The sequence below is a fragment of the Cydia amplana genome, chromosome 1 (genome assembly GCF_948474715.1).
Source record: "Cydia amplana chromosome 1, ilCydAmpl1.1, whole genome shotgun sequence".
Classification (NCBI taxonomy): Eukaryota; Metazoa; Arthropoda; class Insecta; order Lepidoptera; family Tortricidae; genus Cydia; species Cydia amplana.
The window spans coordinates 2,521,086-2,541,751 of record NC_086069.1 but is presented as its reverse complement, the minus strand read 5'-3'; the positions used below and the strand labels follow the sequence as shown (position 1 = coordinate 2,541,751).

The 20,666-nt window shown below is 39.2% G+C and overlaps 1 protein-coding gene and 1 long non-coding RNA gene across 2 annotated transcripts; both read left to right on the top strand.

Annotated features, from left to right (window-relative positions):
- The first annotated feature begins 7,905 nt into the window (after positions 1-7,905).
- Positions 7,906-11,588, top strand: LOC134657519 (MYG1 exonuclease). Its single transcript, XM_063513131.1, has 5 exons — positions 7,906-8,088; positions 8,213-8,463; positions 10,019-10,444; positions 10,687-10,827; positions 11,429-11,588. Exons 1-5 carry the CDS (start codon positions 7,969-7,971, stop codon positions 11,586-11,588), a joined length of 1,098 nt encoding a protein of 365 aa, XP_063369201.1. The 5' UTR covers positions 7,906-7,968.
- On the top strand, positions 8,818-9,682 carry LOC134658210 (uncharacterized). Its single transcript, XR_010097686.1, has 2 exons — positions 8,818-9,488; positions 9,560-9,682. It is a non-coding gene; the product is annotated as an uncharacterized LOC134658210 (long non-coding RNA).
- Positions 11,589-20,666: the final 9,078 nt, after the last annotated feature.

Sequence of the window (20,666 nt, the reverse complement as noted above, 5' to 3'; positions counted from 1 at the left end):
TTCTAGCTAGATCATTGTGGAACATTCCGGAACACTTTCAAATGTGGAATATTCTGGACCAAGGTTTTTTGTAGGATCATAGCTACCTATTGTGGTAACGTCGTGAGGTTCGAATGTTCAAGAACATTCCAGAATATTCTGGAATGATGTCGAATATTCAGAAATAGCCTAGAATCCAGGATACCAGATCATTGTGGAACGTTCCAGAACACACTCAAATGTTGTGTAATGTTCTAGAACATTTTGGACTATTTGAAGCCTTTTTTGTCTTTACATAAAGAAGAATCCTCTTTTTACCTGAGGGGCGTGCTTTTGAAGTTAATTACGCCCTCTAGACATTTCTAGAACAGTCCAGAGCATTCGAGAGTATTCGAGATCATTCTATAATATTTCACAACTTTTTGGAATGTTGTCGAATGTTTGAGAACATCCCAGATCATTGTGGAATATTCCAGAATACCCTCGAATGTTGTGGAATATTCTGGAACATTGTGGCCCATTCAACGCCTTTTTTGTATGGGTGGAGCTACAGAACATTCTGGAATGTTGTCGAATATTCGAGAACATTCTAGATAGATCATTGTGGAACATTCCGGAACACTTTCAAATGTGGAATATTCTGGACCATTCGAAGCTTTTTTTATAGGGTTGGGGCTACCTATTGGTAGGGGTATATATAGGTACGGTAGTAGGTGTAAGCAAGACAGTTGTGAGGTTCGAATGTTCGAGAACATTCCGGAATATTCTGGAATGTTATAAAATATTTGTAAATAGCCTAGAATCCAGGATCCCAGATCATTGTGGAGTGTTTCAGAACACATTCAAATGTTTTGGAATATTCTAGAACATTATGGACTATTCGAAGCCTTCATAACTTCAGGAGATTTTCGACAAACACTTTCAGTTATCCCTATTCCCTATGCTTTTCTCACGGGTAACTATAGGTACGGGTCGTAGGTTGTTCTCGAGTTGGAAATAAAAAAAATGTACGTAGACGTAGGTACAGGTATTGTAGTAAAAAAAAACCCTAAATATATTTTAAAGTTGTTCCTTTTATTACAACCACCACACAATTCTCATGTCAGCTCCCTGAGCGAAGCCGGGTACCTCAGCTAGTACCTATATATTGATGAATGAACATCGTGTTAGTTTAAATTAATATACATGTTACATTAATATACATGTTGTGTATACATGTTAGGTTTTGCCCGCGACTTCTTCCACGTAGAATCTGTTTATAGCACTCCTTCACAACCCTGGATAATGGGTTCCGGGATTCACTTTTAGGGTTCCGTACCCAAAGGGTAAACTATTACCTACTAAGACTCCACTGTCCGGCTGTAACTCATGAACCGTGATAACTACAGTTGAAATTTTCACAGATGATATGTATTTCTGTTGCCGCTATAACAACAAATACTAAAAAGTACGGAACCCTCGACAAGTGCGAGTCGGACTCGTGGGCGGTTTTTCCTAATCAGAACACGATACCGGTACCGAATAGGCACCTATAACCTACGGCAGGGGTCGGCAACTGCAACTCGCGAGCCGCATGCGGGATACTATTGCGGCTCTTTACGCTACCATCCGTCATTATCGCCAACTATGCCTCCAGGAGAAACTTTGCCCAAAACGACAATTTTAAACAAATTCGTTAATGTAGAAAAATGTGAAATACTTATGGCCACCCTGCTATTTTTAGTAGCAAATAGGTTATATTTGTGAGGCTTTGTGACAAAACTAGCTTTGTGATAAACGCCCGCCCGCCCTCTAAAACGCCACAAAAGTGGGCAAAAACACGAATTAAAAAAATTTTCTTCAATTAGACTGCTGCGTTTGATCACTATATGGACGTGCTGGGCAAAAAAAGTCATATGATGTGATTTTTTTTTAGAAATAAGTGTTTTTTTTTTGTTATTATGACGGTACCCATAAAGTTAACCCTCAATTGAGTACATTTAATTTGCGGCTCTTTAAGTTTATGCTTCCGTAAACTAATGGTGATTTCTATTGCAGTTGACTCTTTCTCAAGAGTTTGCCGACCCATGACCACACCCCTTTTTTTACACCTTGTATTAACGTTATTGAAACATTATTTTTAATTCGTAACCATCAAATATCTCAATGTTCGTAACGTTACTTACATAACGATGTCATAAACGTTACACCCAATACATTTTAGAATTTTTGAAGTGAAAACTTCTTTAGCGGCGCTGTGCACTTTATGAGTTGGGGAAAAAATGTTAAACTCGTGATAGATCACGTGACTGTAAGAAGACGGACACGTGACCTGACCTGATCGAAAAACTGTTACAATGTCATTGAGTTTTTCTTTATTGATTTAAATGCCATCTAGTGCGTTTACCTCTAACTGGTATTAATATAACTCGAGTACTAACAGTGATGTGCTTAGGGGTTTCAAGTAATGTGATGAAATAACGCTATATGGCGTTAACCTCAATTATACATAGTGTTGCAGACATTTTGCACTAATCATTGAGTTTTCACTTCTGCCAGCACTCCCGGAGTGCAACCCGTTGTTTTTTTTTTAAATAATACACGATTTCAACCGAAAAAGGTGGTTTTCAACTGTAGAGTATCTTGTATATCCAGATCCAGGGATTCGGAATAGAAGAAAGCGCAAACTTGTGAACATTTGTGGATTGCGACAGTTAGGGCCTTAGGGCTCATTTAGACGATGCGAGAACTCGCATGCGAGTTTCATTACATTGCGGGTTTTGATCGGTCGCTTAAATTGGACGTAACCAACAGTCCGCAATGTAACTAAAATCGCATGCGAGTTCGCGCGCCGTCTAAATCAGCCCTTAGACTCTGTGCGGAAAGAGAACAGTCGTGGAATGTATAGGGATTAGAGCCATTCATGACATTATAAGGTTTTAAGGTTTAGTGTACATTCTACGGCTCTTCTCTTTCCGAACAGACTCTAGTACCTATGATTTAGAAATTAATAAAAAACACTGTAATTAACACGACTTTTAAACATCTGTCCTATTTTCGAGTTACAACTGTATTGCGGTGAAATGTCCGAATGCAATAATCTAGTATCTAGTAGGTACCATCTACCAATAAGGTACCTACAATCGGCAATAATTGTAAGTTAAAAAAATGAAATTGGCAGAAACTAATTGTGTGATTTTTCCTATATTTACCTACTTTCATGATTGATCACTGTGACACTTTTTTATACTACGTCGGTGGCAAACAAGCATACATTTTAACTTTCACCACACTAGCTCGTAAAACTTTCTTTGAAACTGATGGGAAAGTTGCATTAATTTGGATTTGATCTATAATCAATTTTTTAACAAGCAGATACGTCTGCGAGCGATATTCCAATTTTTTTATTTTTCAATTGCTTAAGAGCAACACACAGATTGTGGAAATGCGGGTTCAAGTCCTGCCGGAAGCGTAACTTTTTCCATTTTTTCCTTTAATATAAAATTTGATCTATAATATTTTACAGTTAATATTTTCCTCATCTGGTGAATAATGTTGTGTTTCACTCGGTAGCATAAATTATTTAACCCTCGCAATGCTCAAGATTCCACTTTTCGAACCGCTTGCTACACTCAATTTTAAAATCTTTAGCTTGCTCGGATATTATAAGTATGGCACAAACGTATTCTCACCCGACGATTAGGGACCATTCACAAATAACGTTACACCTCGAGGTTTTTTTATTTATTTTTATTTAATAGGTAGGTATTGCTAAAGATTACTTACATTAAAACATATGGTCACGTACAGCGCCGTTTAATTTCTAATTAACATTTAATTTCATTTATTGCAGTTTGGTTACAGGTGTACATGTATTCAACACTACTAGCGCCATCTGTCAGCAGTTGATATACAACACCCGAAGTATAGTTCTCCCTCCATCCCGGCAGGGTGCGTTTCGACTTTCGACAGTACGATTATTGTTTATTTGTAAAATTACATTTACTTTTATTTTTGCGAAAATTGACAAAAACGAGTTGGAAAAAAAAATGAAAAAATATTTATTGGTTTTGTACAAGTATTGCTACAATATAGGTTGGGATCCTCTTTTAAGCAACATATATGCTTGTGACAGAAAACCCCGATCTTCCAAAGAATGCAGGGTTTAATAAACCAATTGGTTTGTGTATAAATCTAATACTTAAGACTTAAAACGAAATACTTCTTTTATACTATAAAGTAGTACTAGCAGGATGATAACAATATAATTTCAATTTTTAACTAATACTTATTAACTAACGAATTCCTAATTTTATGTTTAGAGCCTAAGTGGTGCATACAAGTGTGTGTGCGTGTGTGTGTGTGTGTGTGTGTGTGTGTGTGTGTGTGTGTGTGTGTGTGTGTGTGTGTGTGTGTGTGTGTGTGTGTGTGTGTGTGTAGTGATGGGTAGGACATCAATTTAAAATGAGTTTGTATGAGTACCTCATTTTCTAAAATGAGGTGTTACAATGTCTTACTTCAAATGAGGTGAGGTACTAGCATATTTTCAGCGTCGACTATTCCATTAATTCCAACAGGGCCAATTTTTTTTAAATGTATATACATTTTTATTTATGTATTCATCACTCATCACTTCCTTTATAAATAAATAAATAGTAATATTTAAGCAGGCGAGCACCTAGCGCCTCGCGCGATCCAGTGACTCTCTTGCGATTTGTGACTGTTGTGAGGAGTGTATAAATTTTGAGGGTCGCGAGACTCGCGAATGAATTTGAATGATTTGTGTGGCAGAGGTGTTTGTGATGCGCGCGAGTAAATGAGTAAAATGAATAGAGGAGTGAAGTAAGACATTTTTGCGGTACGAAGTACTGCGACAAATTAACTAAATGAGTGGTACAAATGAGGTGCCTCACGAGTGAGCGACTCAACACTATGTGTGTGTGTGTTTATAGAGGTGGAAAAATACATTTGCGTATCATCAGGACTATGCCCGGTATGTGTCGGACTCAGACGGCCTACCGCGAACCACGTTCGTCGTGTTACCTCCCTGTCACACTTACGTTCGTATTTACAAGTGCGACAAAGAGGCAACACGTCGAACGTGGTTCGCGGTAGGCCCTCAGATGTTCAATACCGACTAAAAAACCTCCCTCTTTCTCCGGCCTCTGCTTTCCCCACGGGATCCACCGCTAGGCATTACTTCGTTCGTGGGGAGAGGATATAGCAATTGCTCTTCCTTTATATGCTTGAAGTCGCTACTTCTTTCCTTTTGGCTCTCTCTCTCTTTCTGTCGAACGCAAGTCTTGAAGTACTTTAGTTGCAAAAACATTCGTCGCGTCCCAGGCCGTCTTTGATGTAAGCATTGCTCCTATTAATGTCTCTGGTTCAATCGCTTGTTTAAGGACAGTCTCCAGAGCATTTCGTACTTCGTAGAGGTTGAAACGGGGACACGCAAAGAATACGTGCTCCGCGTCTTCAACAACTCCAGGACAGGTCGGGCACTCCGGAGAGTCATCAACTCATCATGCTTGAAACGACTGAATGCTTGTGTGCGTGTGTGTGTGTGTGTGTGTGTGTGTGTGTGTGCGTGTGTGTGTGTGTGTGTGTGTGTGTGTGTGTGTGTGTGCATGGTGTGAAGGTGGAGGAGTTTGTTTAAAGCGGTGTCCAGACGGGATAGTCAAATCGATCGATTTGATCAGAAATGAAATTGGCGTCAATCTCTAATTTAATCACCAATTAAAGATTTATGGTGATATTTGAGCCCTCTAAGTAAAAAAAATGCTCCAAAACGAAAAAAACTAGCGTCACAAATTGGTATTCTTGCGTCCGCACCGCAGTCACCGCACCCCATTTTATCGGTAATATCGGTCATAATCGGCGGTCGAATTCGGCGAGCCAAAATGGCGTTTGCGTCCGCACGTCCTGATTTGATCGGACAATTTCATCAGATTGGCGAAAAATTGTCTCGTCTGCTGGACAAAGCTTTATGTGAATAGCCCAAAGAGTAAAGTAAATATATAAAATAGCCCCCTCCAGTCTATGTGCGTGAATCGCGGGATTCGCGGGCGAAGTCGCGATTCGCGCACGAGTGTGGAGGCGGAGGGCCCTAATGATTTCCTAACTAGAGTCTGGCTACTAAAATATTAAGTATGCCAAATATGCTAAATGCTAAGTATCAAAATATTTATACAGCACCAACCTCCTAATTTGTTTACGACTTATTAACATAGCAATTTTTCGTTATACAACGCTACACATCGACTTCGCACATTGTCATAATTATTTACGAGCTTAAATAATAGTTTGCGGACCTCACTCGGTATAGACATTATAAATATTATTTAAAATAAACCCCTTATAAACCGTACAACAATAGGGAATATTACGCGAAAGTTTGCGTAGGGGCCGTAGGGGGCGCCACATCAACAACAAGTAAACAATCTAAGGGTCTACCCACAAACTACTGGTCTACCGCAAACGATAGAGTCGACATTTTGTTATCTAACCTCTCTATCACTCTTGCGTATTCGAGCGATAAAGAGGCAGATAGCTGAGTTACGATTTTGCGTTTCCCGGTAGGCCCTTTGTAAGCAAACCGCCTTGATGTATCAATGTCATATTTGATTGTCTGTGAAAACTTGCCAAAAAACAGTTTAAAAAGGTACAGTATGTATAAGTTACTCTATGGTATACTTAAGTCACTAGTGCTGCACTCTGGCGGCAAAACATTGCAGTAATACTCCCTATTTGAATGAATGACATAAATTGACAACTGACTTTTAGCTTTTTTTTAATCATAGACAATTGGTGATACAACTAGGAAGTCAACAATTTTTGGCTAGCCAGACTCTATCACAACTCTACCATCTCACATTGAACCTGCCTGAGTCGCGTTTTGTGAAGCTACAAGTTCGTTGTTTGTAAATAAATACTTAAATAGTTATAGAATATCTGCTACTTAACCGCACTAGTTTCCATATTCCACCTGTCCAATTTCTTGGTCCAATGTGCATTGCGTCTCACTCTCTCATTAAGCAAAATGAGAGACGTAAATACGCATTGGACTAAAAAACTGGACAGGTGGAATAACACCCTCATCGAAAAATCAAAAAACGTTGTCTGCCTCTCTATCGCTCTTGTTTATTCGAGCGACAGGCCCTCTGTTCTTAAAGCCATAACACACTAGTCACACTACTACACCGCACCTAATACGCGGATTAGATTCTCGCGCGAGCCACGAGACGAGCCGCGAGCCGCGCCACGAGACGCGAGTCCACCGTTTACACTCGCGTTCGGCTTGTCATTCGGTTATAAACCTTATGCCGTGCCGTTAGTGTTTAAATTATATTAGCTCGACGCTCGCGCGAGAGTCTAAATCGACTATATCACTCGGTTTAGACTCTCGCGCGAGCCACGAGACGAGCTAGTCGATTTAGACTCTCGCGCGAGCCACGAGACGAGCCGCGAGCCGAGCCACGAGACGAGAGTGTAAGCGGTGGGCTCGCGGCTCGTCGAGCTAATATAATTTAAACACTAACGGCACGGCATAAGGTTTATAACCGAATGACAAGCCGAACGCGAGTGTAAACGGTGGACTCGCGTCTCGTGGCGCGGCTCGCGGCTCGTCTCGTGGCTCGCGCGAGAGTCTAAATCGACTATAATCCACCTATAATATTAAGTCAGTGTGTCTATACTGTAGTGTATTACTATCCCACTCTAGTAGTTAGTTATCTCCTGCTCTTATGCCAGAACTGCAAGAAAGACCGTGAGTTGTTTATTATCGATACTATTTTCGACTCGATTATTTTACCGGTTTTTGGTACCACATTTGGCACTAGAGGTTATACAAAATCATTCGTTCAATTCAATATACATTCACTCACAAAATGGCGTCACCGGCGATTTGCAGTTTCTCCGGCGAACAAAACGTCATTTTTTCTTGTAAGTTGCTTATTACCTGTAAAACCACGAGTTTCAGAATTATTTTAATGTAAAAATGTATTAATTGTAATGTTTAAGAAATCATTTCAACTTTTACACCCGATTTTATACCGTACTTCTCCAAAATCGTGTTCTTTTCCCATTACGCGTTCATTTTCTGTTAGTAAACTGCTTTTTAAAAACATGAAGGTTAGTTTAACACAAGTAAATACATACTTATTATAAATTACACGCTTAAAATCATAGTGATTTCGCTTCGCAACGTCGCCATATGTAATTTTATACCAACCCTTCTAAATTCAAATTGTTCCAGATCGGAACCCACGATGGCGTCTTCCATTGCGACGAAGTCCTGGCGTGCTTCATGCTCAAGCAGCTGCCGCAGTACAAGGACGCCGAGATCGTGCGCACCAGAGACCCGGAGAAGCTCAAGACTTGCGACGTCGTGGTTGATGTAGGCGCGGAGTTCGACCATGAGTCGAAGCGGTACGATCATCATCAGAGAGAATTTAGCGAGACGTTGAGCTCGTTGCGGCCAGAGCTTGGTGATAAGTATAAAATAAAGTAAGTCTTTAGTATGTTCAACTGATTAGTTTGTTAAAAAAAAATTATGCATATGTTAAGGGTTTTTGCGTTTTTAAATTTTAACGCTCTTTATTTGTTAATACGCGATAAGGTTTTGTGGCCTGCCCTTTGTTTGCATAGTTCAGTGTGTTTTTCTGAATCATTTTTAATTTGTTTTTTTTTTTTTATTTAAAAAAAAAATATTGGGGGACATCTTACACAGATCAACCTAGCCCCAAACTAAGCAAAGCTTGTACTATGGGTGCTAGGCGACAATATACATACTTATATAGATAAATACATACTTATATACATAGAAAACATCCATGACTCCGGAACAAATATTAGTGTTTATTATTATTATTATTATTTCATTTTAGACAGGCAGCTGATGCTGGTGCGTCTAAATCATAGTTCACTTAGCACGATTTCACTGTTTTGATAGTTTGTCGAGTCTATTTTTAAATTGATTCACACTTGTAGAGTTCACAACTTCAGAGGGTAATTTGTTCCAAGCATTTACTATACGATTTGCAATAAAGTTTTTCCCGATATTTGTTTTATGCTTTGTTGTTACTAGTTTAAGGTAGTGTCCTCTTGTGCGCGTGTTTGGGTTTCGAGTGAACAGGTCGCTTAGCTCTGGACAGTCGTAATATCCATGCATAATTTTGAACGTCTCGATCAAGTCGCCACGTTCCCGCCTTTTTTGCAGTGTTGTCAGGCCCAGCTTGACTAATCTTTCCTCGTACGAAAGTGACTTTAGCCGTGCGGGAATTTTAGTAAATCTACGCTGTACTCGCTCGATCATGTCAATATCTTTTTTGAAGTATGGATTCCATATCTGAAAGCCATATTCCAGAATTGGTCTTATGTAGGTCTTGTATATCTTTAGCATTGTTTCGGTGGTGAGAATACGAAAAGCTTTTCTGATTATGTAGATTATGGAATTAGCCTTTTTTACCATTTGTGAAATATGGGGTTCCCACTTGAGATCGTCAGACATAATGACTCCTAGGTCTTGTTGGGTCGTGGTTCCTGCTAATTGCACGTTGTTTAAAGTGTAGGGCAACTTGGGGTTTTTCTTGTGCATATGGAGGACTGTGCATTTTGATTCGTTGAGGTTTATAAGCCAGTTTAGGCACCAGTCCCTAATTCGGTTCAGATCTGACTGTAGTTTGCTATGGTCTATCATAGGGTTTACAAACAGCTTGGAGTCATCTGCAAAAAAGCTGAAGTTGGATTCAATGGTGGTTTGCAAGTCGGTAACAAATATGCTGAACATGGTGGTTGAGATGACCGATCCCTGTGGGACGCCGCTCCAGACATCAAATTCATCAGAGACACTGTCAGCGATGCGCACTCTAAATTTTCTGTCTCTTAGAAACGATTCTATCCATTGTAGAAGCTTACCTCTTATGCCAAAATGCTCAAGTTTAGCCAGGAGTCTACGATGAGGTACTCTGTCAAAAGCTTTTTCATAGTCCAGGTATATGACGTCGATTGGTTCTGCATTATCCATATGGCTTGACCAGACAAATAAATTTCTTTGTTTCAGATTAAGTTCAGCTGGTCTAGTTTATGCATATTATGGCGAGGGTGTCATCCAAACCATCGCTCCTAAGGAAGTCCCCCTGCAATCGGAAGATTTAAGAATAATTTACAAGAAAGTATATGAAAACTTCATTGAAGAAATAGATGCTATTGATAACGGAGTACCTATGACCAGTGAAGAGCCAAAATACAAGATAAGAACACATTTAAGTGCAAGAGTGGGTCGCTTAAATCCAGAATGGAACTCTAGTGCTACAGTGGATCTAGATGAAGTGTTTAAGAAAGCTATGAAACTTGTCAGCGAAGAGTTTGTTTACACAACGAGCTATTTTATATCAGTTTGGCTGCCCGCTAGAGACTATGTCAAGTCTGCGATAGAATCTAGATTTGAGGTTCACAAGTCTGGCCAGATTCTGGAGTTTACAGAGAGGTAATTTCTTATAAAACTGTTTTACAATTTCAGGTTTAACAATCTTATATTAAAAAGGTTTTCCATTCTATTTTATTCAAATCTTTATTTTGATTTGACAAATTTTGTAATTCATCTTTGCCAGTTTTGACATACTGTGTGTGAGTTGATAAAACCATTTGTGTAGGTAAAAAGACACTTCAAAATTTCCCAGACTGTGCAAGAAAATGCACAGTTTTTGACAGCCACTTTACAATTTCCAGGTTCCCTTGGAAGGAGCACCTGTTTGACCTGGAGACGGAGATGGGGCTGGGCCTAGAGATCAAGTATGTGCTGTTCAACGACAAGCCCAAGTCATGGCGGGTGCAGGCCGTGCCTCAGAACCCTACCAGCTTTCTTACCAGGTATGATACTGATTTTTGACCAAGTGAGCACTTCTGACCAACTTTGCTTAGCTACGGCGTGCCCACCGGAGCTGCGCTGAGTGAGGATAGGTGAATAGTGATTCTTAACAAACACATCCCTCTATGCATCCTCACACTCTCGTGGAAACACAGCTTAAAGCCGAAAGCTTGGTCTACAATGGGGTTGGCAACTGTCAAAGGTTTGCATAGATGGCGCCATCATAGCTTGCCCCGTTTTCTATGGGATTTGGTTTAAAGGGCTGGCATCCAGGGCATTAAAAAACAAAAATTTAACACAATTCTAGGGATTGAAAGGGCAAGCTATTTTGGCGCCATCTGCTAAATACTTCGACCGGCCAACCCCATTAATGCCGTGTTTCATGTTTTTTAAATATTAAGTCCTACACTAATAAATGCTCTTACCAAGATTTGAACCCAGTACTACTGCTTCGTAGTCAGGGTCACTACCAACTTCCTAGTCGCTTGACCATTGTCTGTTTTATAATATATCTAACATGTATCGGCGTCTACCAATGAAGAAAAATTAATTTAGCCATGTTTTTAAGAAATACTTAAGCTAATTGTTTAGGTATATTTACAGGAAACCTCTCCACAAGGACTGGTGGGGCGTCCGCGACGAATTACTCAGCGACGTGGCCGCCATACCTGACTGCATATTCTGCCACAGCACCGGCTTCATTGGCGGCAACGCCACGAGAGAGGGCGCGCTTAAAATGGCCGTCGCCAGCTTGGAAGCTTAACCTTTTGGACGCCAATGACCGATATATCCGCACCGTAGCTTCAACGCCAAAGACCGGTCAATTAATCGGTCACAGATCACAGAGCAACATCGACCTACGTGCATATACATAAAGTTCAACTTCAGTTTTGACACTTCAATGATCTGGTCTGAGTGACAGCTTATGTGTTAGACACGGCGTGGAAAAGGTTAATTGGGTTATTATACTTGACACACACACAGATGTTTCATTGTTTTACTTACAACTTGGCGTACTCGAAGAGAGGCCTATGCTCAGCAGTGGGCGATAAAAGGCTCATATGATGATGATTTACTTGCCAAAGAAGCTTAAGACGTTCAAATAGTAGTTTGTGACTCTTTCGATATCTGTCTGGCCGTCATATGGCGTATGAGGCGGATCAATTCGACCGTTTTTTTTTATTTTTTTTTATCAAACATTCAACACTTTTTTTTAGCTAAAGTACTCTGTGGTACATTTGGGAAAAAATAAACCGATAAAATGTTGATTATCTTCCAGTATGAAATTTGCAGTGTGACCTACAGCCTAACTGTGTCTTATTTTGCTATATAGCCCAAACACTAATTGATATTTCTTATACTTTCTAAAAATAATCTCAACATAAAATAAATATTTACATATTATATATAATTCTGGCGGATGGAAGTGACCACCGGCTGCGATCTAGTGCGGATCTTTCGCTCGCTATTCCTCCCCACAAACACCGGTCCTACAATAAATCATTCACGATACACTCTGTGAGGCTATGGAACGCGTTGCCATCTCCGCTGAGGCAGTGTCAGTCTGTAGCGTCGCTGAAGGCAAAATTAAAGAGGTTATGGCAATAATATTAATGTCAATTGAACGACACGTAGGTAGGATTGTGCGGTTATATATATTAGTATATTTGTAGGTATTTAAATATATATATATATTTATTTAAATGTATGTATTAATATTTTTATGGATATATAATTGTTTCGTATATTTATACATGTATATGCCTTTGCACCTAATGCATCGCATCGTATTTAGTTATGTTTCTAGGGTTAGCTACTTCTTTTAAGTCTCGCCGTCATGTACAGTTTATCTTAGTTTGACTACCATTTCATAATGTATCTCTCAGTTACTTAAAGGTTAGCTGGAAGAGATCCCTTAACGGGATAAGTTCGCCTTTGTACACATTTACTGGATTATCTCTGTGTTATGTACTTGTTTTGTGCAATAAAGTGTTTACTACTACTACTACTACTAATATTTACAGAACTATGACTTAAATATATTTACATACAATAAGAAATATAAATGGATTTACATACAAAAGGAAATATAATTATGACCAGTTACAGTTACATTTGATATGACGAATTCTTGTCGAGTCCTGCTTAGCCTGCTTAGGTCCATTTAATATCTAGATCACCAGTATTCCGCATTGGCTTCAAACTTGTATGCAGAACTTGAAAATGTCTGTTAATCAAAACGTTATCAACATTTGGGACTTTAAATTTGTTGTCTTGTGCTTGTGTCGACTATTGTTGTATGTTGTGTCTTGAAACTGTTCCTCTATCATTAGATTCATCCATCTCGTATAATTTATTAGGCAGGTGTGCGGTCCAAAATATTGGGATTATTGGGTGTCTGCGTTTGTGCAATGAATTTAGTCCAGCCTATAAAATGACGAATTAGTCAATTTGGGGCAATCAGCTAAAATAAAATAAGGACAATAACTGGTACAGCCTCTGGTCTGTCTATGATAAGGTCATCTTTTTGCTTTATTTCCGAGAACGATTTTTTGTGAGCGTCAAGATGACAGGACCATGATCGCTATTTATAGCGAGTGTTACTCCAAGTTTTAGTACTATTTGTTGCAAATTCGCCAGTTGGTCATTTGCTTAGCTCCCTTAAACACAAAAAAGGACAGCTCCGAATAACTGACAGGCTGATATCGTCCGGCGAACCGGTAATGGGACCCTTTAGGTCCTGTTGAAATATTTAAAGAATAAAAAACTAAAATATAATAATTAAAAAAACACGAACTGCTTCCTTAAAATGAACTGAAAAGATAAAAATATTTTTTAAATAAGCAAATTTGATTTTGTAGGTTTTTTTCGTTGACTGCTCTTACACACTCGCGTCTGTATTTTAAATATTTCACTAAATAAAAATCAGTGTAGAGTTGTATATTTTTTATTTGCTAAACTATGAAATCGATTTGACTTGTTCTTTGGATATTTTATACATATATTTAAGATACATTATATTAAAAGAATATGCAATTGCTGGAGCTGGAAGATACTCCACCGACAAGAGAATAAAGTTCATGATGATGAAGATTCCTCAGGCGATCTTTTTCTTCGAGAGACTTTATCATGTGACAAGTTTTCTAGGATCCCAGGGCGCTAATTGGCAGAACTAATTACCTAACGCCACACGCCCGACCACGACCTTTGCCAAAGATTTTCTTGCCAGGATCGACGACAGCTGTGTCCAGCGTAGTCCTTTAAAGCTTATGCACTGTCACAGCCCAGCACAATATCAGTGGCAGCATACGTCGCTCTACCATACCCTGGCCTCTCATCGCATCAAACTCTGTTGTGCTTGTCTCAATTTTGACCCCCAAACCCACAATATTGTTAGGTATATTTATGTCGTCATACTCTACAAAGACAGCTTGAGGCAGCTCCCCGGGCTCGAGCTGGTCACGGGCTCACGGCGCAGTGCCGGCTCGATTTTCTTAACGACTCCCATAGCTTCGTTGACTAAGCCGTGGCCAACATTTAAATTCTTCCGCAGCATTACTCTTGAACCTGCGGAGACCTTTATTGCTTTGGGAATTCCTCCGGTTTTGTTCGAGTCGGGAGATATAAATTCCGCCTGTTGTGGAAAGAAACACTTGACGACTTTTTATATATTTATTAGATTAATATTTGTGGGAGCACTAACAATAATAAGTGTTACCGACGCCATCTTCAATGCAAGAGAGAGTCAGCTGCCACAGACAACACACACAATTCAAAGTATACAAATAGTTAATACCAACCTAACATCCCTTTCCTTAAGTTTACGTTATACATCATAATTACATTAATGACCAGTCTCTTGTTTAACTCATCTTTATAACATGCTATGTTAGTCTTTGAGTTAGCTAAGTTTTAACAATAAAATGATCTACACATCTAAACATTACAGTCTATCCCTTTAACTGGTCTCTAAAGTCATTACTAAAATTTAATGTGTTTATGTTTAAGTACGACTGTTTACATTTTTATGAAATAGCTTACAAAACTACAACTACAAAACTATATTTTAAATTTCTGTTATATAACGCTTTGGAGGTATAACAGTACGTCCTGATCTAGTCACCCGGTGATCAGTCATTACTGATGCTGGAGTATCCGTCTCCTGTCTTGCCTCTGCCACTTCCATACTTCTTTCCCCTCGTGGTGAGCAAGATCGCATGGGAGACGATTGTGTCAAGTCACTGTTCAAGATACTATAGTTATGAATAAGATGAATCCTATTTCTTACATAAGTTACATCATTATCAGTTTTTATCACATATGACCTATTATTACTTAACCGTTTTACAATTACAGCCTTTTCCCAAGTACTGTGTGGATTTTTCTTATAATAAACCTGGTCACCTGGATACAATATGGACAATGATTTAGCATTCCTATCATAATATCTAGACATCTCTTCATTATTTTTAACAGCTGATTGCTTGTATTCGTTAAATGTTACAACTTTAGGTCTGAGTTTGTTAAAATTTACTGGTATTTTACTTCTTAATTTTCTAGACATTAATAACTCAGCTGGTGACAACATATGATTTTTAGCTGTATTTCTATACTGCAATAAAGCTAAGTAAGGATCTGATCCATCTTCTTTACATTTTTTAAATATGTTTTTTATGATTTTGACAGAACTTTCTGCCTGACCATTGGAGTTAGAATGATAAGGAGCTGTCACTATATGGTTTATGTCCCATTCATATAAAAATGATTTAAATTCTGATGACTGAAAGGGAGGACCACCATCTGACACTAATGTCATAGGTATCCCATGTCTGGCAAATATTGACTTCAAATTTATTATGACATTTTGAGCTGTACTATTATTTTTTAACAAGGCTGTCTCTATGTACTTTGAGTAATAATCAGTTACTACAATATAGGTTAAGTTATCAAAATGCATTAGATCAATGCCGACTCTTTGCCAAGGATATTTGCTAATTTCATAGTTCTTTAAAGGTTCTTTTTGATTACAAGGCTTGAACTTGGCACAGACGTCACATTGCTCCACTGCATTTTTTATATCAGCAGACATGTTAGACCAATATAATGAATCTCTAGCTAATCTTAGACACTTATTTATCCCTTGATGACCTTCATGCAATTTATTTAATATTTCTTTTTGCATGGATTTCGGAACAATTAAATTTGACCCTTTGAACACTAAATCTCCTATAACATGAATTTCACCCTGCATGTTCCAATATGGTTTGACTAATGAATTGATTTTATCTTTACTACTGGGCCATCCTTCAAAATAATATTTTTTTAACAGTTGAAGAGTTTCGTCATCAATGGTTGCCCGTTTCAATTTATTTTTGTACTCTTGACTGATCGCCAAATTTGACTCGACTAAATTGACATGGTAAGACATATCAGATTCATTTTCTGGAATAAAATGGTCTTTCATAGCTGCTCTAGACAAAGTATCAGATATATACATCTCCTTGCCAGGTATGTGAATCACTTCTAAATCATACTTCTGCAAAGTTAACATCATACGCTGCAGTCTTGCCGGTACCTCATGCAAAGGTTTTTTAAACAGATAAACTAACGGTTTATGATCCGTGTGCACTATGACTTTACGTCCATAGACATATTGATTGAATTTACAACATCCAAATTGAATTGCAAATAGCTCTTTTTCAATTTGTGCAAAATTTTCTTGTGACTTAGTTAGTGTTCTAGAACTATATGCAATTGGCCTATTATTTTGCATAATTACAGCACCTATCGCTGACTTGGACGAGTCAACTGACAAAATCAGAGGTAAATTGACATCATAGTGTACTAAGACTGGTGTATTACATATTATTTCTTTTAATTCACAATACTCTCTTTCATAGTTACTGTCCCACTGCCAGGGAACGTCTTTTTTTAACAAAGTTCTCATGAGTGTGGTCTTTGCCGACAAATTATCAATGAAACATCCTACAAAATTTACCATCCCGAGAAATCTTTGTAATTCTTTAACATTACTTGGACTTGGCATTTCCTTGATCGCTTTGACTCTTTCCTGACTGACTTTGACACCGTCTCGGTTAAAAATATATCCTAAAAATTCTACTTCCGACACTCCGAATTTGCATTTTGACTTATTTAATTTTAAATTGACTTGTCTAGCCCTATCTAGCACTTTTTTAAGTCTCTGATTATGAATCTCTGGTGTCTCTCCATGAACTAAAAAATCATCTACAAAAATGAGAACACCCTCTATGTCACCAAATAGTTCACTAATAACTCTATAAAAAATCTCTGTTGATGCATTTATGCCAAACGGTAATCTAAGATATTTATATCTGCCAAAGGGAGTTTGGAATGTGCAAAGTTCTGAACTCTCCTCATCAAGTTTCAAAGACCAAAATCCTGAGAACGCATCAAGGTGTGAAAAACAAGTAGCACCTTTCAATTGTGACCTAATCTCATCAATGTTTTTTAATGGATAATGTTCTCTCATAATATTTTTGTTCAAATTTCTAGGATCTAGACATATTCTAGGCTGACCTGTTGACTTGACAGTGACTACCACCGAGTTGACCCATGCCGTTGGTTTGGTGACTTTTTCAATGACTTTCATGCTCTCCATACGATCCAGCTCATCACGTAGATCCTTCAGTAGCGCAAATGGTACCTTCCTTGGAGGATCAATGCATGGCACAGCATCTGGCTTCAGTTTCAGATGACAGACAGGAGGCAGGCACCCCAGACCCTGGAAAACATCATTGTATTGTGTAAGCATTTGACAATTACTTTCTTTTATTACTTCTTCAGTTAGGTGATACACACGTTTGACTATACCTATTCGATCACATGTGTCTAGGCCTAATATTGTTTCACCATTTACGGTTGTGACCGCAAAGGTAATTTTTTCAACACGGTCATTAAAATGACATTCCAATTCAGTTTCACCTATAATCGGTAGTTGACCTCTATATGCATTAGCTGTAAGACTTGTTTCAACTAGATTGTTAAGACCTAAACTTTTGTAAGTGTGTAATGACATCAAATCCAATTCTGCTCCTGTATCCAAAAGGCAATTAATATCTCTACCATTGACATTGACTTTTAAGTACCAAGACTTTTTATTTCTATTTTTGTTTTTTACTTGCCCCACAAATAACCTCTCAGAGCAATAAGCATTTTCATCATTGAGGTCGTCTACTTCAAGTTGTCTAATAGTTTTATTTTTAAAGCAAAATTTAGCATAGTGACCATAAGAGTTACATGACCTGCATTGTACGTTGGCTGCTGGACACTTGAAGCGATGGACCTGCCCACAGCGCGTGCATGTAGACTGTTGATGTTGACCTCTCTGCCACGATCTTGATGAAGCTGACTGGGTATATTGTGGTTGACTCGACGACTGGTATCCCGACGTTGATTGACTTGACCGATTCCTTGATATTGACTGATTTCTTGACGCTGACTGACTTCTTGATGCTGACGGACTTCTTGACGCTGACTGACTTGACGTTGAATGTCTTGACTGACTGTTTGATCTGTGATGACTGCTACCACGGTTACTGCTTCTGCCCCTCAATTGCAACACATTCTGTGTGCCGGTGCTTTCCTGTACTATTCTGTCTGAATCTTGTTGAGCCGCAATGACAGCTTTTGCAAGCTCGCGTGTTCTGGAATAAGACAAATTGGGCTCTTGTAATAGCCGTTGTCGCACATGTGATAGTTCTGAACTCATGTTTGCAATAAAAATATCTCTGACGAGAGATTCCCTAAGCTCTTTAAATTCACAATCTTTGCTTTTATTTTCTAAATCAGTTATGAAATCATCGATGTTTTCAGATTTCATCTGCTTCCGTGTGAAAAACATATATCGAGTCATGGTTAGGTTCTTTTGTGGTTCAAAATGTGTGTCAAACTTCTTTTTTACTTCTGCCAATTGACATTTGTCGAATTCTAAGCTGAAAGAATTGAATATTTCCAAACCTTTAGCGCCCATCGAGTGCAACATGATCGCTATTTTTCTCTTGTCTTCCGCCTTGTCAAGTCCCGATGCCAATAAATATATTTCAAACCGCTGCCACCACCTCTTCCATTCTTCTGCATTATTATTTGTGGTGTCCGACGAGATCATGAGCTTCGGTAAAGATGTACCAAGCACATGCGGCTTGATTCCGAGATCTTCAGTTCCATCCGCCATTGCCGATGTTTTAGGTTTTCCTTGTGTGACCTTGTCTCGCTTTCGCTTGACTTGCGTGTTTTCTTCTGTGTCACTCATCAGTATCACAACACTTCTGACACCATGTTGTGGAAGGAAACACTTGACGACTTTTTATATATTTATTAGATTAATATTTGTGGGAGCACTAACAATAATAAGTGTTACCGACGCCATCTTCAATGCAAGAGAGAGTCAGCTGCCACAGACAACACACACAATTCAAAGTATACAAATAGTTAATACCAACCTCGTCGTCGTCGTCGTCGTCGTGTCGTCGTCGTCGTCGTCGTCGTCGTCGTCGTCGTTCGGTGTTTGTCCATAGGTTAATCTCTAAAGACACGCCACTATATCATACATCAAACATGATTGCGCCAGCTTGTTGGTCATCTTGTTGTTACGTCATCGACCTATCGGGTCGTGGGAAATATGCGTAGGTACGCATTCACCGTCTGCAAATTGACCAACGAGCGGGACTGGACGACGATATAACACTTTCAGTTGCTGCATTGTAAGCTGACCGATCCGGATCCGGAAGCTATTCAAGATGTCCACAAAATATGTGTCATCTACTTGTCTCATATTCTGAGGCAGCTCGCAATTTTATGATTGCCCTTGAAAATACAGACGCACGAGTGATCCTATAAGGGTTCCGGTGTTTCCTTTTGAGGTACGGAACCCTAAAAATGACACTTCCCGAATTGACCCGGAAATGCGGCCTGCCATAGGGCCCGGACACAGCGTATTTCGAGCGTCGGCGTCTAGTCAGCTTTATGGAAAATGGCGTTGCGCCGACGTTGCGTCGAGCAGCAGCCATAGAGTTGTCTAGACGCCGACGCTCGAAAGACGCTAAGTGTGCCCACGGCCCTTATGTTGATCATTCGTACATGGGCCTCATGTTGTCTTGAAATTTCGTCTAGGAGGCTGTTGATCGTAGTTTGGTAGCGTTTTCTACTGATCATCACGTGAAGTTAGAGCCTCACAACCTGCTCATGAAACCGTGTTTTTCTTGAGCCCCCTCCACACTCGTGCGCGAAGCCGTCTGGACTAGTCTGGAGGGGGCTTTGGGAGCTTGGGACGTTCCACGTTTCGCGCGACGCGAAGCATAGCCTGCCCCAATATGGCGTCGTTGGCCGCACGGCGACGCTCTAGATCTTGTATGAATGCTTATTGCTTCTGCCTATGTTCCTATGCGATTTTTTTACCTCTATATAATTATTTATTAACCCGTGGAGCGCCCTAACAAGACACGTGTGCCAGTAACTAGTATAGGAGTTCCATACTACGGTAATTTTGGGGCGCTCCAGGGGTTAATAGTACTAGTCAAATTAATCACAGCAAATAATACAAAAAAATATAAACTAAAATAAAAAACTACAACTACCTACAACAATTAAAATTAATAAATAAAAAACTGGCTCCAGCTCATTGCCATGGGGAAAAGAAGGCTAGCGGCATTGCCATCTCAAGTAGATGTGATTGTGAAAAGATTTGTCCGACTATAAGTGAAGCGCCATCAATGCCATCATGCAGTGTTGAAGAGGGTTCCTCGATTCCAGAATCACATCAATCTTTTCACAATCACATCTACTTGAGATGTGATTGTGAAAA

Coding starts and splice junctions, on each gene's coding strand:
- LOC134657519 (XM_063513131.1), top strand. CDS start 7,969: ATGTTTAAGAAATCATTTCAACTTTTACACCCGATTTTATACCGTACT. Junction 10,445..10,686: donor ATTCTGGAGTTTACAGAGAG/GTAATTTCTTAT, acceptor TACAATTTCCAG/GTTCCCTTGGAAGGAGCACC. Junction 10,828..11,428: donor CCTACCAGCTTTCTTACCAG/GTATGATACTGA, acceptor GTATATTTACAG/GAAACCTCTCCACAAGGACT.